General features: G+C 36.7%; 1 protein-coding gene across 3 annotated transcripts in view; it reads right to left on the bottom strand.

Moving 5' to 3' along the window:
* Positions 1–10,907: 10,907 nt before the first annotated feature.
* Positions 10,908–18,775, bottom strand: part of LOC106948167 (CD166 antigen homolog) — a 77,414-nt gene continuing 69,546 nt past the window's right edge. The window contains exons 12-16 of one of the 3 annotated variants that reach the window (XM_015033692.1): positions 16,116–16,248; positions 13,613–13,642; positions 13,062–13,173; positions 11,097–11,243; positions 10,908–11,015 (exon numbers count right to left, since the gene is read on the bottom strand). In XM_015033692.1, the coding sequence (XP_014889178.1) occupies positions 11,141–11,243; positions 13,062–13,173; positions 13,613–13,642; positions 16,116–16,248 (378 nt within the window). In that variant the 3' untranslated portion in view covers positions 10,908–11,015; positions 11,097–11,140. The remainder of the gene's footprint in view (positions 11,016–11,096; positions 11,244–13,061; positions 13,174–13,612; positions 13,643–16,115; positions 16,249–18,775) is intronic. The other 2 variants (XM_015033691.1, XM_015033693.1) reach the window with 2 other exon arrangements.

The following is an 18,775-nucleotide window of genomic DNA, read 5'->3' as shown; positions in this document are numbered from 1 at the left end:
TTGGGCCTCTGTCTCCTTAAGAAGCTCCCACTCTTTCTGAAACTCCGCCTTCAGGAAGTCGACACAGCAATGCTTCTCATTATGCCCTTTACAACTGTTCTTAGGAGTGTTGGACTGAGATGTAGCTTGTATGATGAACTCAGCAGCTGAGCAGTTCAATCAGGTGTTTGCTACTTGCTGCTGCCGCTAGTCTGGAGGAGCTGAATGGGGGAGGTGCAGGGGAGGGAAATAGGTGGGGATTTGGGATTTGTGGAACCAATCGTTTTGGCACCCCTTATTGGCTGCCGCAAGAGATTTAAGGATTTCTCAAACATGCATTTATTATAAGCAACACTCCAGGTATGTTTTTTTTTTTTTGATGAGGGAATAACAATATAACATGATATAAAGCTCAAAATGTTGATTTTACATAATACCTCCCTTTAAGACTTTAATTTCTAAGTGTCAATTGTCAATTTAAAAGGATTTGGTGTTAGGTCCCAGTCCACCCTCATTGAAAATTAGACTTAACAAAACTATTGTCAGATGAAAATAGGGGACCGTCAATGGTGCAAAATCAATTAATGCATCTGCAAAATCTTAAACAGAAACAAGTGCTTTGCTAAATAATTAAAAAAAAAAAAATATATATATATATATATATATACACTTTTTGAGATTTTTTTCAGTTTAGTCATGATTTTAAACTTACCCAAAATAGTGCAAAATTGCAAGGTGAATATTTCACAGAGATCATCTAGTGTAAATTCTAGTGTTCTGTGAAGGCATCTGAAGTTCATAAGAAAAGTGAAGTCTGGAGAAGCTTAAAGCAGATTTAGGTTATAAAACAAGATCCTAAGCTTTGGCGTCTCTCAGAAGTCTGTCTGTCTGACTGCTATCTGAAAATGGAAAGAATATGACACAACTGTAAACCCAGTAAGACATGGCTGTTCCAAACTGACAGGCCGTCTAAAAGCAGCATTATCAGAGGACATGGTAGCTCCACAGCAGAGCCTGCAGGTATCCACGGCTCAGTAAAGTATAAATTTTTTAATGTAGCCCCATGAAGTTTAGAGCGTGCTACTCTTTAAAGACAAGACTTTGACTTAGAAGGATTATTTTATGGTGAAGTTGGTACTAAAACCCAAATAAGATGCGGGGTCATGAAATTGAATAGACTTTTACTGTCCGACAACCCTCTTGTCTGGGAAAAAAAACAATAACAAAAAAACAATCCCGCCAAGAAAGGTTAAATTCTTCAACACTGATGAACAAGACTCATTGTCAATTTAAGGTGTGCAACCAGTTAATAATGCTTTATCCTAATAAATGAAACAATCAATTAAAATATGCATTTTGTGTTTACTCAGTTGATCTTTGTCTGGTATTAAAAGTGTGTAAGAAAAATATTTTTTTACTTCTACACATATCAGATGATTTTTTTTAATGTCTGTTCACTTAGGTGATAATTCAAGCTGTTCCCTTTGTTACGTTTCGCCAGGAGGAAAAATAACTTATTTACTGACTATTGTCTCCCAGGTGGTCTTTGTTAAGCAGCCTTGATGAACAGACGTGTTTTTATTTCTGCTTCAAATCAACAACACTATTTGTTATTTCTTCTTTGACATGTTCATCTTCAGATTTTATTTAATCTGTGAAAAACTTTTGCTTTCTTCTCTTTAAATCCGTAAAGATGCACATGTAATAAACGATTTTGGTGCTCTGAATGAAAATTCTTCATTCGACTTTCTCTTTAATTTTAATCCTTCACAACCTAAAGCAGCATCTATTTGACTTTCCATAGCAGTTGTGTTACATTGTGTGGGGTTTTATACACCACTAATTTCCCAAATGGAGCTACTGTGACTGTACCAGCTGATTTATAAAAAGTAGTTGTTGTTGGGTTTTTTTGTTTGTTTCTAACGGTCAAATTTTATTAGGTTAAAACACTTGAATAACACATTCTAGATTATGCTTAACTTACTTTAAACAAATTTACAATGAGCATGTTACAGGAAAGTGTTCCATCTAAAGAGTTAAAATGGAAAATATCCAAGTCATGTGACATATCTGTCACAATAACAAGACATACAAGAAGATGCTTGAATCATACTGATAGCATTTTAGTTGTCTTTTTGTGTTTCATTGGTCTGACACACATTTGAACTGATTTGAATAATAAAAAGTTGAAAGGATGTCTTTATACAAGAGCAAAAAAAAATCACTTGAGCTTTAACTGTTATAAAATATGGGCAGGTTTGTTTCTTTGAACGTGCATTTAAATTTTTCCACAAAAAAGAAAAAAGAAAAAAATCCCAGTAAAAGGTCTCAAAGTAAATAACAACATGACAACGACTAACAATGATAACAAGTAATACAAGCGAACTAAATAAAATTTTCAGCCAAACACAACACAACATCCAATACAAAACGCACTAATACAAAGTAAAATGTTCCAGTATTTTTCAACCAGGCTACATTTGAGTCTGGTGTTCTCTCCAGTGGTATTCAAAATTTAGGAGAACTAGCCCCCCTTTAAGGAGCAAATCAACAACTGTGCCCCTCCTAACTACATTACTGCTATTATTTCTGTAAACTTTGTGCTGCTCTTATATTTGATATTCCATTCATACATGATTTGCTGATGTTTTAGATTTGTTATAGGAGCTTGTGGTGAATGAACAGGCAATACAATCAACTTTATTTAGATTGCAATAAATAAGTTAATAAATGGACATCAAATAATAATATAGACTGACAGAAACAATCTCCCACCCCAGCATTACAAAAGATGTAAAAACAAAGAAATAAAAAAACAGAAAAATAAATAAATGGGTCAATGGCAGTTTAGCTAAATAGCTAAAGATCCTTAAAACATTAACCAAAAAATAATCAGCAGTCGTATTTCAGGAACTCAAATACAAACTTAGCAAAAATAACCAAACTTCACTACGGAGTGCATTTCTGTGAACGTGGAAGTGGTAAAACAGAAAACAGAACCAAACAACACTTCCTATAGCGTTAAAATGAACAACTCTTGAAAACAGGATCCAAACAACCGGAATATCAAGCAACTTACCGCTACATTTTGTAACTCCATATCAAGTTTTCATCCAATTTTGGAACGTAAAAGGCCAACCGCCATGTACAGCTAGAGCGCCCCCCGGTGGCTGGATGAATGAACGGGTTTGGGTGAAGTTGGCTAAATGTCCGAAGCTACTTTCCCCCCACCCCCCTCATCTTGCGCCCTCCCTGAAAAGCTCTGGCGCGCCCCAAGAGGCCACCTGCACATTTTGAAAAGGTCTGACCGAGTCTGTCTTTGAGAGAGCATGAGACGATCATAGCCAGCCAGCTGAGAGACAAGTCTGAAATACTTTTAATTCCCACTTTGTGCCAGCCACTCCTGCAACAAAAATAAAAAAAAAATTGTGCCACAAGGTGCGCGCATTAGGAATTTGGAAAAGTACTTAAATAATGTTGATAGTCAGCATAAAGCGAAAAACTATTCTGTTTATTTCCATCAGTGGTTGTTTTGTTTCGTTGTAAATAAAATGCAATGTGGTTCAGTGCATTTTTTGTCATGATAAATAACTATAACATTATAACATTGCTAAGTATCATCATTAATACTGGGAGATGTGAAAATAATTTTTTTGTCCAAATTATTGAGTTATTTTATTAATGAAGAACACTTATCCAAACCAAACTGGTTCCGTGTAATAATAATAATAATAATAATAATAATAATAATAACAATAATAATAATAAGTATTTGCCTCCCAAAACACAAAAATTAATTGTTACATTTTGTGATACTTATCAATGAGTTGCTTGCTGTGGAGGCATTTGCCCCTGTCTTCTATCCACAATAGCTTTTCAACTAGTGAGATTAGATTAATCAGCCACATTAGAGGGGTTTTCAAAAGAAGCATCCTGTTTAAGATCAGGGGATGAAAGAAAAAAGGAAACAAGTCTTTCATCCAGCCTGTCTGAGAACAGTATACTCTTTTGTCACAGGATGGCAGCAGAGGCCCACTTTAACTCTGCTGATTGCGTTGATTAGATGACGTCCGATTTTTATTTCTTTATTTGCTCTAAATTTAGTCTAGATTGAGTCCAGTAGCACATTACCTTATGGACTAGCTAGATAAACAAAAATGTTTTATACTTTATGAGAACCAAATTTATTTGTCCAGAATAATAAAAGTTTCTTCCAGAAACCTAAAAAAAAATATTAGCAGGATATAATATCCTGCTAATATCTGTCATCTGCCATGTGACAGTCATCAAATTAATGCATCAGAGATTAAAATAATATTAATTTCTCCCTGAACCGTGATGGAATTAAAACATTACAACCAAAACTAACTCATGCAGATCTAAAATAAAATAAAATCTAAATTAAATAAAACAATTTACATTCCAACAATTTTGTGTACCTGAGATTTTTGTGTTGGAACAACAATAATAATATACTCAGTAAATCTTTCCTAAATACTCTAAGTTGTTAATTATCTACTAGGGAACATTTTTTAAACTTAATTTTAAATGGTTAATTTGAAACTAATTAAGCATTAAGTTTCCTGCCTTCTCTGCTGCACTTTTATTGTGATAGAGTTACACAGCAAAAGGCCTGTGCAGCACAACGTCTTGGCCGAACACATGCTATCCTTTAGCATGTGTTCAAACTTTCTAATTCAAAAAAGACAACAGAGGAGCTGTGGTTTCACTAAAATGACTTCATTCATTGTAACTGTAATAGTTATTGTGTTAAGTCACTCAAGTAGTGACATTAGAAATGTCTCACCTGGACGATGGGAGAAAATGACTGAACTGCTGCTCCGTGGTCCAAAGTCCTTTTTGTTTCAAATGAAAGTGAAGTTTTCATTTCACTTTGAAATCAAGATCCCAAAGTCTGGAGGAAGAGTGCGCTGCAAAAACACCAAACCTTACCAAAACCACCAAACCTTACTGGTTTCTAATGTAGACATCTTTGTAACCTGAGATAAGAGAAAACTAACTTAAAAGTAACTTTTTAGCAAGAAATATGAGCTTGTTTTAAGTTGATAATTCCTTAATATGAATTAAAAAGTATTAGTTTCCCTTATACCATGGGCAAAATGGTGGTTTAAGTGAAATAATCTACCAGTGGAACTATTTCTTTTTCAACAACATTAAGGACTTATCAACTTTTTAAAAAGTCGTTATTTGTTCTTTAGCAATAGCTTGCTGAAAAGTTACTTTAGTTACATTTTTGTCTTATTTAAAGTGCACTAAGATATTTGCACTAGAACGCAGACCACACATACTTGGTAAGATTTTGTGTTTTTGCATAGCGAAGAGGGACAGAATCCAAACTGCTTGAGGTCCAAGTGTGATGTTATGTTTTAAAATCATTGCAGCCATCTTCTTGTTCATTTTAGAGCACTTCATGCTCCCTTCTACTGACAAACTTTATGGAGATGCTGTTGTTATTTTCCAGCAGAACGTGGCGCCTTGATGGCAGAGCCAAAAGTCCAGAGTTAATGACCACGGTAGAGAATCTATTATCAAGAGGAAGATGAAGGACTCCTCTAGAGACAACAATGCAGATGAGTTTTCTTCTCTCTTCAGCAGCAGCTCGGTTTCACCGCCTCCGTTCCACGCTGCATGGATGCAGTAATTCATACAAAAGGAGCTACAGTTGAATATTTAGGACGTGGACGAGTTTTACAACAACCTGATATTTAGGTTGGCCAAAAATCATTAAAATACTTAGAATATAAAACTAAATGCCACTTAGTTTTCCCTGGGACTGCTAATTTTGACTTTTGGCTGACATCTCATTCAGCATGTTTATTTTTCAGCAGCAGCAGCAGCTACATATAACTACGGTGTCCCTCATGGGTCCATCCTAGGAATTATTGTCGTTTTTACATATTCCCTTGGGGATTCCAATTTAGGAATATACAAGATTTTTTCCTCATATGCACTTTTGATTACATCTACTTTACCATTTATGTATTTGCTCATAAATTAAAATAAATAATGCATTCATGAAAACCTCTGCTGTACTGACTGAATTACGACGAGTCGATGGCAGATGACTTGATCCTCCTCTTTTGGATTTCAGACTTTGAAGATGTTAATATCATTGGGTTTTATCACTTCACAGAACATTAAGGTAGCACGATGTAATTATCAACACCTCTATTAATTTAATAAGGATCACAGAAGCATATCATATCTTTAACAACTTTTTTACAATATATAAAAATATATATTTTTTATATTTGTATTAGCACATAGACCAGTCATCTGCAGCCGATTCAAAGTAAAGCTGCTCATCTTTTCAAAGAAGATTAAAAAAGTGAGATTAGGTTGCAAAGGAAGCAGAAAACATTTCTGTGAAGTAACTCCACTCAGCTCGTCCTGGGCGAACCCTGAGGCATTTCCAGGTCAGAAGGAATCCATGTAATCCCTCAACCAGCCAGTAAATACAGACCATGTATGAATGATTCTGATTTTGCTTGTTCTTTATTTCTTTTGTGCACTTTTCTGGAACTTTACTTTGCAAAGTAACACTTTTATCTTTGACTCCGACATTACAACCCAACATTTTCTGCTGTGTGCAGAAGTGTAAAACAATTGCAACCGTCTTGTTGGGCTCAGCGCTCACTTGATCGATCTATTATGCATATCTCTTCCATGGTCAGAGACAAAGATAAGAGTTTATCCTCTAGATAGAGAAGCTGCCAATTTGCCAGCATAATAAAAGTCAAGCATCCAGACTCTTTATATATTTTTTATTCGCAGATGAAGATCATTAGCTGCTGTTGGAAATGGTGGGGGTGGGGGGGGGGATAACAGTGTTTGAATTTATTCTTCAGTAAATGCCCACTGATTGGTCTTGATTTTTTGCAAAATCACTTAAGAGGTCAGTGATTTTGACCAATTCTTTTTTTACATAACATACTGAATGATTATACAAAAGTCTTTTTTTCCCCCCCAACTTGAATTAATTTCATAAGAATGTAAATTATCCACTATTCTTTGTGGGCTTAATCCATTTGGTTTAAAGTTGGAATAATTTCTTCCTGTTTATTTGAATAAATTTTAACCCACTGTACGCTGATGATATATTGTTTAGTATTAAATACCAAATGGGGGACTTGCATTCAGGTTTTCAGATAGCACATGACAGTAGCTGCGTTTCCATTAGAAATGTGTACAAAACTTTGTCTATGGTCCACTAATGGCAAAAGGAGAAAATTCCCAATTTTGTGGCTTTTCCAATTCCAGGAAACATCAATGAAATCACATGTGAAGTTTGTTCAAGCATCATCCTAAAATTATTTCCTGTCACCTTCTTCTTCGTGGGTTGCCCAGTGGCAACATCCGGTTGTTGATCACGTGACTCGTGGGATATGAAAAAAGTGTTTCCGTTACTTAATACCTAACCCACAAACCCTAGATCACAAGCATTCCAAGGCTTCTAAACATACCGTAATCAGCTGGGAAAGGGAAAACCTGCTAACAACATGAACCGTTTCCTCTGTAAACTCAGCGACATCCCGCTGTCAGACGATTGGCGAGAATAGAAATACCATCCATGGGCGGTTCTAGCTATTGGCCAACAGGGGGCAGTGCCATTGTACAGAAGAGATGCTAACTCAACTTCTTATGGCAGAGAAACACTAACTAGTCCTTTAGACAACTTAGTTGCACTTTTAGCTTTAGTTAGAATTACTGATTTTGTTTATTAATTATTATTATTATTATTATTTAGATCAGGGCTCTGCAACCGGTAGCTGAGGAGCTGCAAGTGACTCTTTGGCTCACTTAATATATTAAATGACGTTTTTTTAAAACGATTATTATTTCATTCTGTGCTCCCATAAAAAAACAAAAAACAAACAAACAAAACATAATTAAAAAACACAGACCCCACCCCGCCTGCCTCTGGTAAATTTGGTTTAGAACCGCCACTGCAGGAACCAACTTATCAGGGACTTTATGCTCCTGGCAGGGTCATCCACACTGCAAAACATTTGAAGGTGGTTTAACTTGAAAATGAAGGTTCACCTGCTGCCTTGAAAATGCAACTAAAGCCAACTAGAATTTTATTTTTGCTTTAACTCTGTAATTAAAGTTCATTAGGATGATTTAACAATAAGAGACAGGTTGTTTGAAGATTGTTCTTTTAAATTATGGCAGCTCATTCGTCTTGAATTGTGAGCCGATTTGATTTAATACTGTGCCTTCAAGCAAAAATTTTTCACATTATGGAAGAAAACTGTTCTCAGATGAACAAGCACACATTTCTGCTTAATTTTCACTCACATCATGGTCAAATAACTACTTTTAAGTTAGACAAATTTAAATTTCTGATTAAACTTGCATCAACAATATATCTGGTCATTTATCTTATTAAATGAAAAAAAGACCGTCAACAAGGAATTATTTTTTTTTTAAAAATGCAACAGAAAACATTATTTTAATTTCAGACTTTTTGTCACTCCCAACTTGTAGAAAGTCAGCGATGCCTTTCTCTTGACACCCCAGATTGTGTGTGCATACAAAAAATAAATCTAAGCTCTGATGTGCGTTTTTCTTTATTTCAAAAAAATGATCAGATGAGGGAGAGAAAGAAAAACAGAAAACAAAGCAAAGCAAAACACAAAACTGTGACAAATTCAGTGACCATAACTTTTCAAAATGTACATTTTATTTTAAACAAAAGTACAAAAAGAACAAACATCAGATATTTACAATACTTGCATGGCAATGTTCACTTTCTTTGGTCATTCTTCCAATTTGAGAGTAGCTGTTTTTTTTTTTGTTTTTTTTCCACAAGGTAGGCAACAAACAGCAGCTTGGAGATCTGAGATTATAACATGCTTGATATATAATTCAACCAGACTCTACGCAAACTACCGATGAGTTAATTTCTTTTGTTTTTGTTTTTTTGTAAGGTCTGCAAGCAAGTTAGCGACAGTTTAAATCATAGATATGTGACGGTAATTGATATGCCTACCAGGATCCATAATTTTGAATGATATAAATAGCATAAAGAAAATAAAATTCACACACTTCACAATTACATCCCCAATGTTAAAACAAATGTTTTTTTTTCCCTTTCAGTTTTTACTAATGCTCTTAAAATGGACCAAAAATCGTGACATGTACAGCTGCGCGTATCCCATTCTATTCTACACACACTTGAAACATGAAACATGAACCCCTAGTGCACATCACAAACTTAAGTAGTTACAGGTAGACTTTTTTTTTTTTTTAAAAAGAAGGCAAACATATCATAAAGGCTACTTTGAGATGCACATCCTATCCATCCCCCAGTTCCACAGAGTGACGCCATGGCTGCTTAAGAAACAATCATTCCTCAAACACCGATGGAGCTCAAAACTAATGGCATCGGGCTCAAAGTTCCCACAAACTAACGCGTCCTCTCGTAACTGCAGGCTGACAGGATCGTTTTTGCGAGAGATGCGTGAGGCGGAAACCAAGGCAGGCAAGTTGAGCGGGTGCTGTACATTCTCCCAGTAGTCTACCTTCTTTGTGTTGTGCCGTGGTTACGCCGAACGCACAGTTCATGGACAGTAAGAAAACAAACAAAACGAGGAAAAAGAAACGCAAAAATAATCTCATCTCATCTCCTGGTAAGACAAAAAGAAAGCCAAAGACATGTTTCTTAACACCACACAGCTTTGTGACAAATTACCTAGCTCCTAATTTACATGGAAAATCATATTGCCATTTTTACCTAATGCTGCGTATACGAACATACAGTGCCTTGTACAAGTATCCAGAGAACTCCATTTTGTCCTCACATCTGTCATATTACCGCCACAAACTTTAATCTGTTTTATTGGGGGGGATTTAATGTCATGGACGAATTTTTAAAAAATGCTTGAAAATAAGAAAGAAAATCTTGTCAAGTATCTTTGGTTTAGTTTTGAGTGCAAATATCTTGGTACAATTGAAATAAGACAAAACTATCTTGCAAGTAACTTTCCAGCAAGAAATATGAGCTGGCTTCAAGGCAATTCCTCAGAGTTGATGAACAACTAGTTATAGGTGAAATAATCTGCCAGTCCAACAAGATTTTGTTTTATTATTATTATTTATTTTATTATTACTCAAGCCTTGGAATTAATTTTTGTTCAATATGTACAATTTAAATGTGCAGCTGAATCACAGTAGAATCTGTGTATGTCTAAGGACATTTTCCCATATAAGTTAAAATGTCTCGTTTCAAGACTAAAAACTAGACCAAAAATCTTTGACGTTTTCAGACCCCTTTAATCTGACACCCTTTAATTAAATCAAAGGGTATTGTATTGTTGAAATATCACAAAAGTCCCATAGAACACATTTAAGTTTGTGATTGCAACATGATGACAAAATATGGAAAGGTTCAAAGGGGAAACAAATGCTTTCTCGAGGCACTGTACCCCTAGCCCTGATCTCATTATCAGCTTTTCCATCCAATAAATTTACAAAGTGAAATAAATGCACAAACAGATTTTACTACTACTACTACCTACTGACACTGAAGGCAGAGGTGGCTGGCCTGAGATGGCATGAAACTAAGAAGCAATGGAAACGTCTCTTGGCTCCCACAACATCATCGAGAGCCAAGAGTCAAACACAGACTAACGCAGGCCTCTGCATCCTTACGGCGAAGGCAACGCGTCTAGGAGTAACTTCACTTCCATCAAACTAAAAGAAACCCAAAAGGAAAGGTCTGCATGTTCTCCCTTTGCAAAAATGTCATTCTAACAAACATGAATCCTAATGGTAGACGAGTTTTACACATGTATCAGTAGTGCAGACAACTTATGTATCACATACAGTATCCATTCTGTTTGTTTAATTAGTGGAGGGGGTGAGGGATGTCTGGATTATGCTTTTGTTCTTTTTTGTTGTTGTTGTAAAAGTGTCCCTGAAACCAAATCCAAGCTGTCGTCATCCCAAATGAATGGTAATGTTTCCCAGAACTGAGGTGAAGAGAAATGTGCAAAAGTTCTGCGTCCTCACTGGAAAGAAATGTCAAATAAAGGTTTCCGTAAATTTGGTGAGTCGTCATATCAGGACGATAGAAAGACAAATAAAAATACCTTGCTCTCTACCTTTCACTTCACTCTTTCAGAAATGGTTTTGTCTACACGTCTGCTTTCTGGCTGTTCTCCTCCATCTTCTCCTCCAACTTCTTCTCCTCCTCAGAAGACCCATTCTCCTTCTCACCAGTTTTCCAGCTTCCTTGCCTGTAAGGATTAAAATTTCATTGTGTAACATCAGGGTTTCTACATGTTTTATCTACTCAAAGCTAAAACCTTTTGAAGGCCATTATAAAACACTTAAAACCTGTATCACAACAGAAACGTACAAAGGAAAATTGCATATTTTAAACAGTAATACTGCCAAGCCGTTTTGCTCAGAATGCCAACTGGGTCATTTACAATTATCCATGATAAACACAAAAAAGCTGGTTAGTTAGCTAGCAAGGGTTTATTAGCAGATAGTTAGTAAACAAATAAACAAAAATGCTGATTTGCTAACTAGCAACTAAATGTTTACCAGCAGCTAGTTAGCCAAATGGGGATAATTTACACTTACACTTACAAATGACAGATGGAAAAAGCTACCTGAGTAATTAGCAAGGGGTTTATTCGCAGCTAGTTAGTGGTAGCCTCAACCCTCTCGAGTCACAGAACACAAGGAAAATGTTTGCATGCAACTCAAATTTTTGCCTGACAGGAAAGTCTCATGAGAAAAATAAAGAACATAAAATATGTGATTAAGTAGTCTGGGCACAACAAAATTTAAAACCTGTGACTTGTATATTTAAGGCCAACTTATATATTTTTTAGACATTTAAAGGTCTTCATTTTAGATACATGAATTTAAGGGATTTTAAGGACACGCTGAATGTTTTAGTAATCCATCCTGTCAGAGCTAAAAGTTGACAAAAAAACAAACAAACTCGTGGTAGTGCATAAAGTCGAGGAGCGGACTGGAGATGTGATTTGGCCAAGACAATTCAAGCGGGAGTAGGTGGTTGTTTTTGTTGCCTCGGGCAGGATCAGGAGGTCAAAGCACAAACCGCAGGTCTCAGAGTAATGCCAGTTCAGCTTCTCAACTACTTATAACCACAATAATGAAGAAGACACATGGGAATAAGACGATCATTTGTAGATTGTTGGAATAAATAAGTGCCAACGGGAGCCAGTATACAGTACAATTCATTCCATTTATTTATTTACAAGTAAATCTTAAGTCAACAAACTTACGTTGCTTATAATTTTATATTGCCACTCTGAGAATAGTGATTGCAATTCCTTGGATCTGGAATCATTTAATGCATTTCCTTCAGAAATGTCCACAATGTTTGGTACATCAAGCTCAAACTTGGCAGTTTTAATTATTTGTTGTTGTTTTTTAACTACGTTGATTTGAGTGAGAGGTGATTTTGCCCCATAACCAAAGAGGAACTCGGCCGAATATCAGATATTGTCTTCCAGGATAATCAGGACCAAAGTACTACCATGTTAATCCGCCATGTTTGGATGTTTTTAAGTCAGATCAAATGGGACACACACTTCCAAGTTCCAGTCTCATCAGTCCACTGCAAGTCTTTAATGGAAAAAAAGTTTTTCTTGCAGGTGAATTAGGAACATTTACCACAGCCCTTGAGATTTCATACTGGTTGTAAAGTTATTCAAGGTTTCAGAAATCCCTCTGGTGACTCAACTCTCAGGTCAGGACTGATTTCTATTTCTCTAAAGTTATTTAGAGAGATACCATCCAGGGTAAGGTAATGGAGAAGTTTTTCTGTCATTAATCTATTTTAAGCCTTTGGGAGTAATGCCATTTTACACAATCTGCCTTTGAAAGTAATTTTATCTGCGTCATAAAGGGAAGTCAGTTTGACGTAAAGTCAGTTTGATGTGCTAATCATCGAAAGTGTGGGAGCAATTCAGGAAATTTGCTTCATTATTGTAATGGGCTTCTGGCAAAAGTGACTTTATAAATTAGGAAACTTTACGAGGGTTGGGACAAAAAGGTTTAAGAGGTCTTCTTACTTGGATTTCTTCATGTACATCCAGTAGGCCACGCCTATAACCAATGCTGCGACCAGGAGCCCGATTACAACTCCGACAACCAGTTTGGTTTTGTCATCGTCGTCTGAAGAATCTGGAAGACAAACCATAGCAATCGGTGACCAGACACCTGGTTTTGGTGGGGAAAATTAAGGCCAGGGTGCGCGTAAAGAATCAAAAACTAACAATGTGCTTTAAATGCATTGATGAATGGCCACGTCTGCGCTGAGCATGACTGTGATTTATCGACTGGACTGTTAATGGTTGCTTTCCAGTTTTATGTAATCACTCAATGGGATTATGATCAGCGTTGACATCTTGCCAGGATGCTGGTAGCTCTATTCCTCTTATGGTTTTTTTCAAAGGAAAAAATAAATAAATAAATAAAAAACACACACACAGCCTAATACTTCTTCACTAGTTGCAAAACCCAAAGCGATGCAGGGATACACATTCGACCCGAGAGCCTTCTTTCGGTCGGCACTACATAATTCCAACTCAGACGTTAGACGTAGAAGACTGCTACGACTTACCTCGTTTATCCACTTTCACATCCTCAAATACTGAAATCAGATATGAAATAATATTAACGTCCAACCAAAAAGGGGAGGGGAGTGGGTACAAAAACAAACCAAAGAAGAAAAAAACCCAAAACAAAACATAAAACCAAGTTCGTCATCCAGAGAACGTACTACTCTACTTCTACTCTAGTTCAGCATGCAAAGAGGGAACAGATTAAATCCAGCATCCCAACATGGTGGAAAGAGGATGTGAAAAGCCGTTCCGAACAGGGATGAATGATTAAGAAGGAGCACAACATGGTGTAAACACTGCACACTTCTTAAAAAAATCAGTGCAAAATGCATGCATCATTTAGATTGTGTCAGAGAAGGTGTGACATAAAAAAAGACAACTGTGTACCAACAAACTGCAGGATATACAACCAAACTTGACATATCCTGTGATTAATATTATGGAGCTGATTAATTTTTTGTGAACGTTAGATCTTTAGCTAAGTAACTTCTCAGTTTCTGAACCACAGACAATAGCATTTGCAGATTTTTCTCTACGCTACTTGCAGAAAATTGGTCATCTCACGTTTTGTTTTCTCCGCAGAGCACATCTAAAATATTCAAAACAAAACGCAACTTTGGAAAGTGAAAACACGTGGGGCGCAACGCTACTCGACAAGTTACTGGTTGGCGTGTGAGAATCAGCCAGTCCAGCAGAAGTTCATTTCCTTTCCGCTGATTGGCTGTCAGCCGAGAGTGGAGACCGAAGATGTATCAGGTTTGCACATTAGGTATATTTGGTGTTTAAATTATTAAAATAAGATGTTAGGGGTGTTTTAGAAAAGCAACTGTGGTCCCTAATCCCTGCGAATATGTCTTCTGTAAAGGCTATGGCTAATTATGAACCAACACGTCGCTGGCTGACAGGAACATTCCACGTGACTGACTCCGATTGTTGACAACTCCCAAACAATAATCACTTACTGAACGCTAAACTGGCCATTTTCAGTATCACCTTTAAAAAATATGTCAAAGGAAGCATATAGATATCAGAAGTTGCTAACATTACATATGTGTAGTAAATGTAAAGGAATGTTAGTTAGAGTGAGGGAGAGCAAGACTTGTAGCAGATAACAGGAAGGCTTAGATGGTCTCCCATCCCTCACCCAAAGCTGAACAGTTGACGCCTAATCACGCCGTTTGTGGGACGTTCATATTCGCACAAACTTTCACAGTATTTTTGGGCTGCAACTAACGATTATTTTAGTAGTGGACTATTCTGTCGAGTATTTCGACAATTAAATACAAAAAATGAAAAATATACAAAACAGGGATCATTCAGTTCCTTTTTTGAGCATGTTGTTCTTTCAATAAATTGCCTTTTTTGAGTATATGCTCCAATTAATGATTAATCAACTACTGAATTAATTGACAATTACTTCAATAATCGATTAATCACAATTAACGCAATTAATCATTTCAGCTGTGTAATATTTATGGGTATTTCTTGAAGAATGGTACAAATGTACATAATTCCTCACTGTGTCTGATAAACGTTCCTCAAAAGTACTTTGCCTGCAGATGAAAAGAAAAAGGATAGTGGAAGCGGACCAGTTGAAACGAACAACATTGCTGTCGGACCGCATCGTTACATGAAATACGCCAACAAACTTCTGACCAGTCACACAGAACTCTGTGCAAAATGGTTCAAATCCGGCCCATCTTTCCATAATGGGAGGAGGACGCTTCCCTCTGAAGAAGACGACGCTGATTTTGACGCTTCGGATGAGGCATGGGAGGGCCTTCAATGAGGTATAGAAAAATAGTAGCTCTGCTTTATCCTTCTGAGCTATTAGCCTCCGTTTAGCAGGATATGGAAATGTTGGCAGTCTTTTGGAAATCTCAGGCTTAAGATCAAGATCTCCATTTTCAAGGAAATTACACTTGGAGAGTCTTAGTAGTTCTGGCTGCACTAATCATCATTATATTAAGAAGCAAAGACAGTTTTACATGTGAATGCTGTGGTCTCTGCTTCCTATTTAAACAATTGACGACTGGTCCTGACAGAAAGACAAAAAGAAAAAAATTCTGAATGCCAATCATATCTTTTATGTCAACAAATCAAAGATAAACAACAACAAAAAAAAGATATTTCGAATTTGAGATTAGTGCATCTCTAATTATGACAGTATATGGCACCATTTTTAGATTAAATGTGAAGTCTGGAATTAATTTCAATGCCACGTTCTGCATTTCATGACCAAAAGTGGAGTTTAGCTTTGACTACAGTTGAAAATCTCGAATATGTCAATATCCAATTTTAAGAATCAGCCAGTTAAAAGACAAATTTGATTACATCTTGATTAAATATTCCACATGTATTTGTTATATGAGCATGCAGACACAAAGAGTTAGTGGATGAAATAGGAAAGAAAAAAAACATTTAGAAAGACAGCACCCCCAGCAATTTGGAGTAGAGAGAGAGAGTTACGAGAGGATCATGCAGTCACTCTTTTTTACTTACGAGAAGACACAGTTATGACTCTGGTGTCAATGCCAAACGAATTGGACACTGTACAAGCTACACTCAGGTTTGCAGAGGGCATCACTGAGATCTTATGTTTTATTGTGCCATTGTCGAAGGATTTCTCATCAATCTGAAAAAGTGAGAAAGAAAACACGTTAGTGTTCGCAATACCTGTCTGGGCCACTAGGTGGCAATGTTTTACAGTTAAGCAAAAAGTGAGCCTTTTCATGACAAAAAGGAGCAGCCTCTGCCTGTGGGACACAGACTTCTAAGTCTCGGAGGAAAACCCCAGACACAAAGACAAACTGCCAACACCCTGTTCACAAAAAAAAAAAAAAAGAGGATGCAATGTTTACAATGAATCTGCTAACGAGCCAAAATGATTCCTTCATTGGTTTAGGCGTGAAGTGTTAAATCGAGGAAAAAAGAAGCTGCATTACTTTAACTGTAGGATCTGAGAACACCTTTACAGCTGATGAATTATTGCACACAGCTTCAGGATGTTTAGGATTTTTGTGGCGAGAGAGCCGAAAAGAATCCCGCACACAGCCTGAGGTTCATCTGTATTTCACAGTGCCTCTCTGAAAGGCTTGCCCATCAGCGCGCACGCAGGTGGACCACAGGAACAAAGGAAGGGGGGGGCCTGCAGGGGGGAGATGTATTTATAGTGCTCTGCTGCAAAATACTGAGTTTAAGCCTCGGGGAAAGTAAAATGAAAAAAGAAAAAAAATCCACTCTTTCAAAACACCTGGAATAACCGCCTAAGAATGCTCAGACCAGATCAGTTCAGTCCAGACGTGTTGCAGCTCGGAAGAAACAATGTGATTTAACTTTAATGAGGCAATCCTTTGCTCAGTCGAAAAGCAAAGCAGAATCACATGCGTAGGGGAAAAAAAAAAGAAAAAGCTTGATTTTGGTCGATTCTTTGGAGTTTCTCAGAGTCCTTCGCGGCATTTAATTATTGAAGGTTCTTCAGTGGAGCAGCTGTAACCGCCATGTTTACTGCAATACAGACATGTTGCCTTCTCGCATCAAAGACCAGTATCGGAATGAATTGCTATGACAACCGCTATTGATTCGCCAAGAAAATATCAGAGCTTTAAAGGCGAAAAGGGAAACGCAGAACGCTAAAAGGATTCTTCAAATTAAATGGCTTGAAAAGTTTGTCTGAAGCTGAAGGTCGAAGCATGGGAAACTTGAAGAAGGCAAGTTTCCCATGCTTTGGTACTTTGTTAAAGAAGGAAAGGTGGTCAGAAACATTTAGACTTGGTCTGCCTAAACTAGGGAGTCTTCTCCAGATTAAATTGGATGTCAAAAGTGAAAAACACTATCACGTCAAGTTTATTTGTGTAGCACATTTCAGCAATAAGACACTTCAAGGTGCTTTACTCCATAAAAGCAGCATAAAGTCATCAATTATGAAACAAGCCATAAACATCACATTTCATCAAAATCCTCGAAGCACATCAAATATGTCGACCATTGGCTGCATTTTCTATATATATTCTGCTAATGTTAAAAAAAAATTAGTAATTTCGCAACTGCTGTGTTAAAAAATGAGCCTAAACAAGCTAAAAAGTAGAAATGTAATGTGAATTTGAGATGGCTTATGGTATCAAGATATACTGAGGTTTCAACAGAAGTTAAAGAAGCTGCACATATTGTCGGACACTGTTCTACAGTTTTAAGCTATTTTTAATGAGAACCTAGAAAAAGTGCTGGAGCTACAGGAGATATTTCCAACTGTATGAAGAATAGAGTAGCAGCTCTCTCCGTCTCTCCCCCGCTTCCCTTCCCTCACCACTCGCTGTACTACATTTCTCCTCACTAACAGGATGTATTCGCAATTCATCTTCACTCTATATAAGTTCTCTGATATACGGCGAATTAGTCGTGCCTATAAGTCGTGTGCAGGTGATAAGTGTGAACCTGTGTCGGATGTGGAGTTATTAGCCAGAGTTGCCAGCCATTTATTTTATAATTAGTCAGTTTAAATGCAGCTAAGATGAATAAAGCTTCTTTTTGGTTTCCCAAATCCGGCCTAACTCTGTGTCTAACGAATACCGTAAGGGATATCATGACATCGATTGAACTGAAGTCTCCTGCTTCAGTCTCGCTAGCCAACCATAAAGAAGAAATGATAGTGGGCAGTAAAAAAAAAAAAAAAACACAAAAAGCCTCTCTCTTTGTCTACTGTGGACAACCTAGGAGACATGAAAGAGCTCAGTTTTCATTGTGTAGCACCGCACATCTGAAGGGTCACATTAAATGCCATACACTGTCTGGCTAACGATTTTCTTAAAAAAAAAAAAATCTATTTGGTTATATATATATATATATATATATATATATATATATATATATATATATATATATATATATATATATATATATATATATATATAAAGAGCTGCTCATTGAGTGCTTCTGACAGCTTTGAAACCCGATATGCTGTCACAGTAATCACATCTATAGTCTTTCATATCTCTGTGTTGTAACTACAGACTTTGCAGTGACAGTTCACACCAAGCACTCTAAAAAAAAAAAAGGGAAAACTTCCACTTGCACTTTGCATTCAGCTAAATTGAATTTAGCTAATGGCAACTGTCCATTTAGAAAATCATAAAGTCGAGTGTTTTGGAGATACCATAAAGTGA

The sequence above is a fragment of the Poecilia latipinna genome, unplaced genomic scaffold (genome assembly GCF_001443285.1).
Source record: "Poecilia latipinna isolate Pla-1442-1.1 unplaced genomic scaffold, P_latipinna-1.0 Scaffold276, whole genome shotgun sequence".
Classification (NCBI taxonomy): Eukaryota; Metazoa; Chordata; class Actinopteri; order Cyprinodontiformes; family Poeciliidae; genus Poecilia; species Poecilia latipinna.
This window is presented reverse-complemented; position numbering and strand designations above follow the sequence as displayed.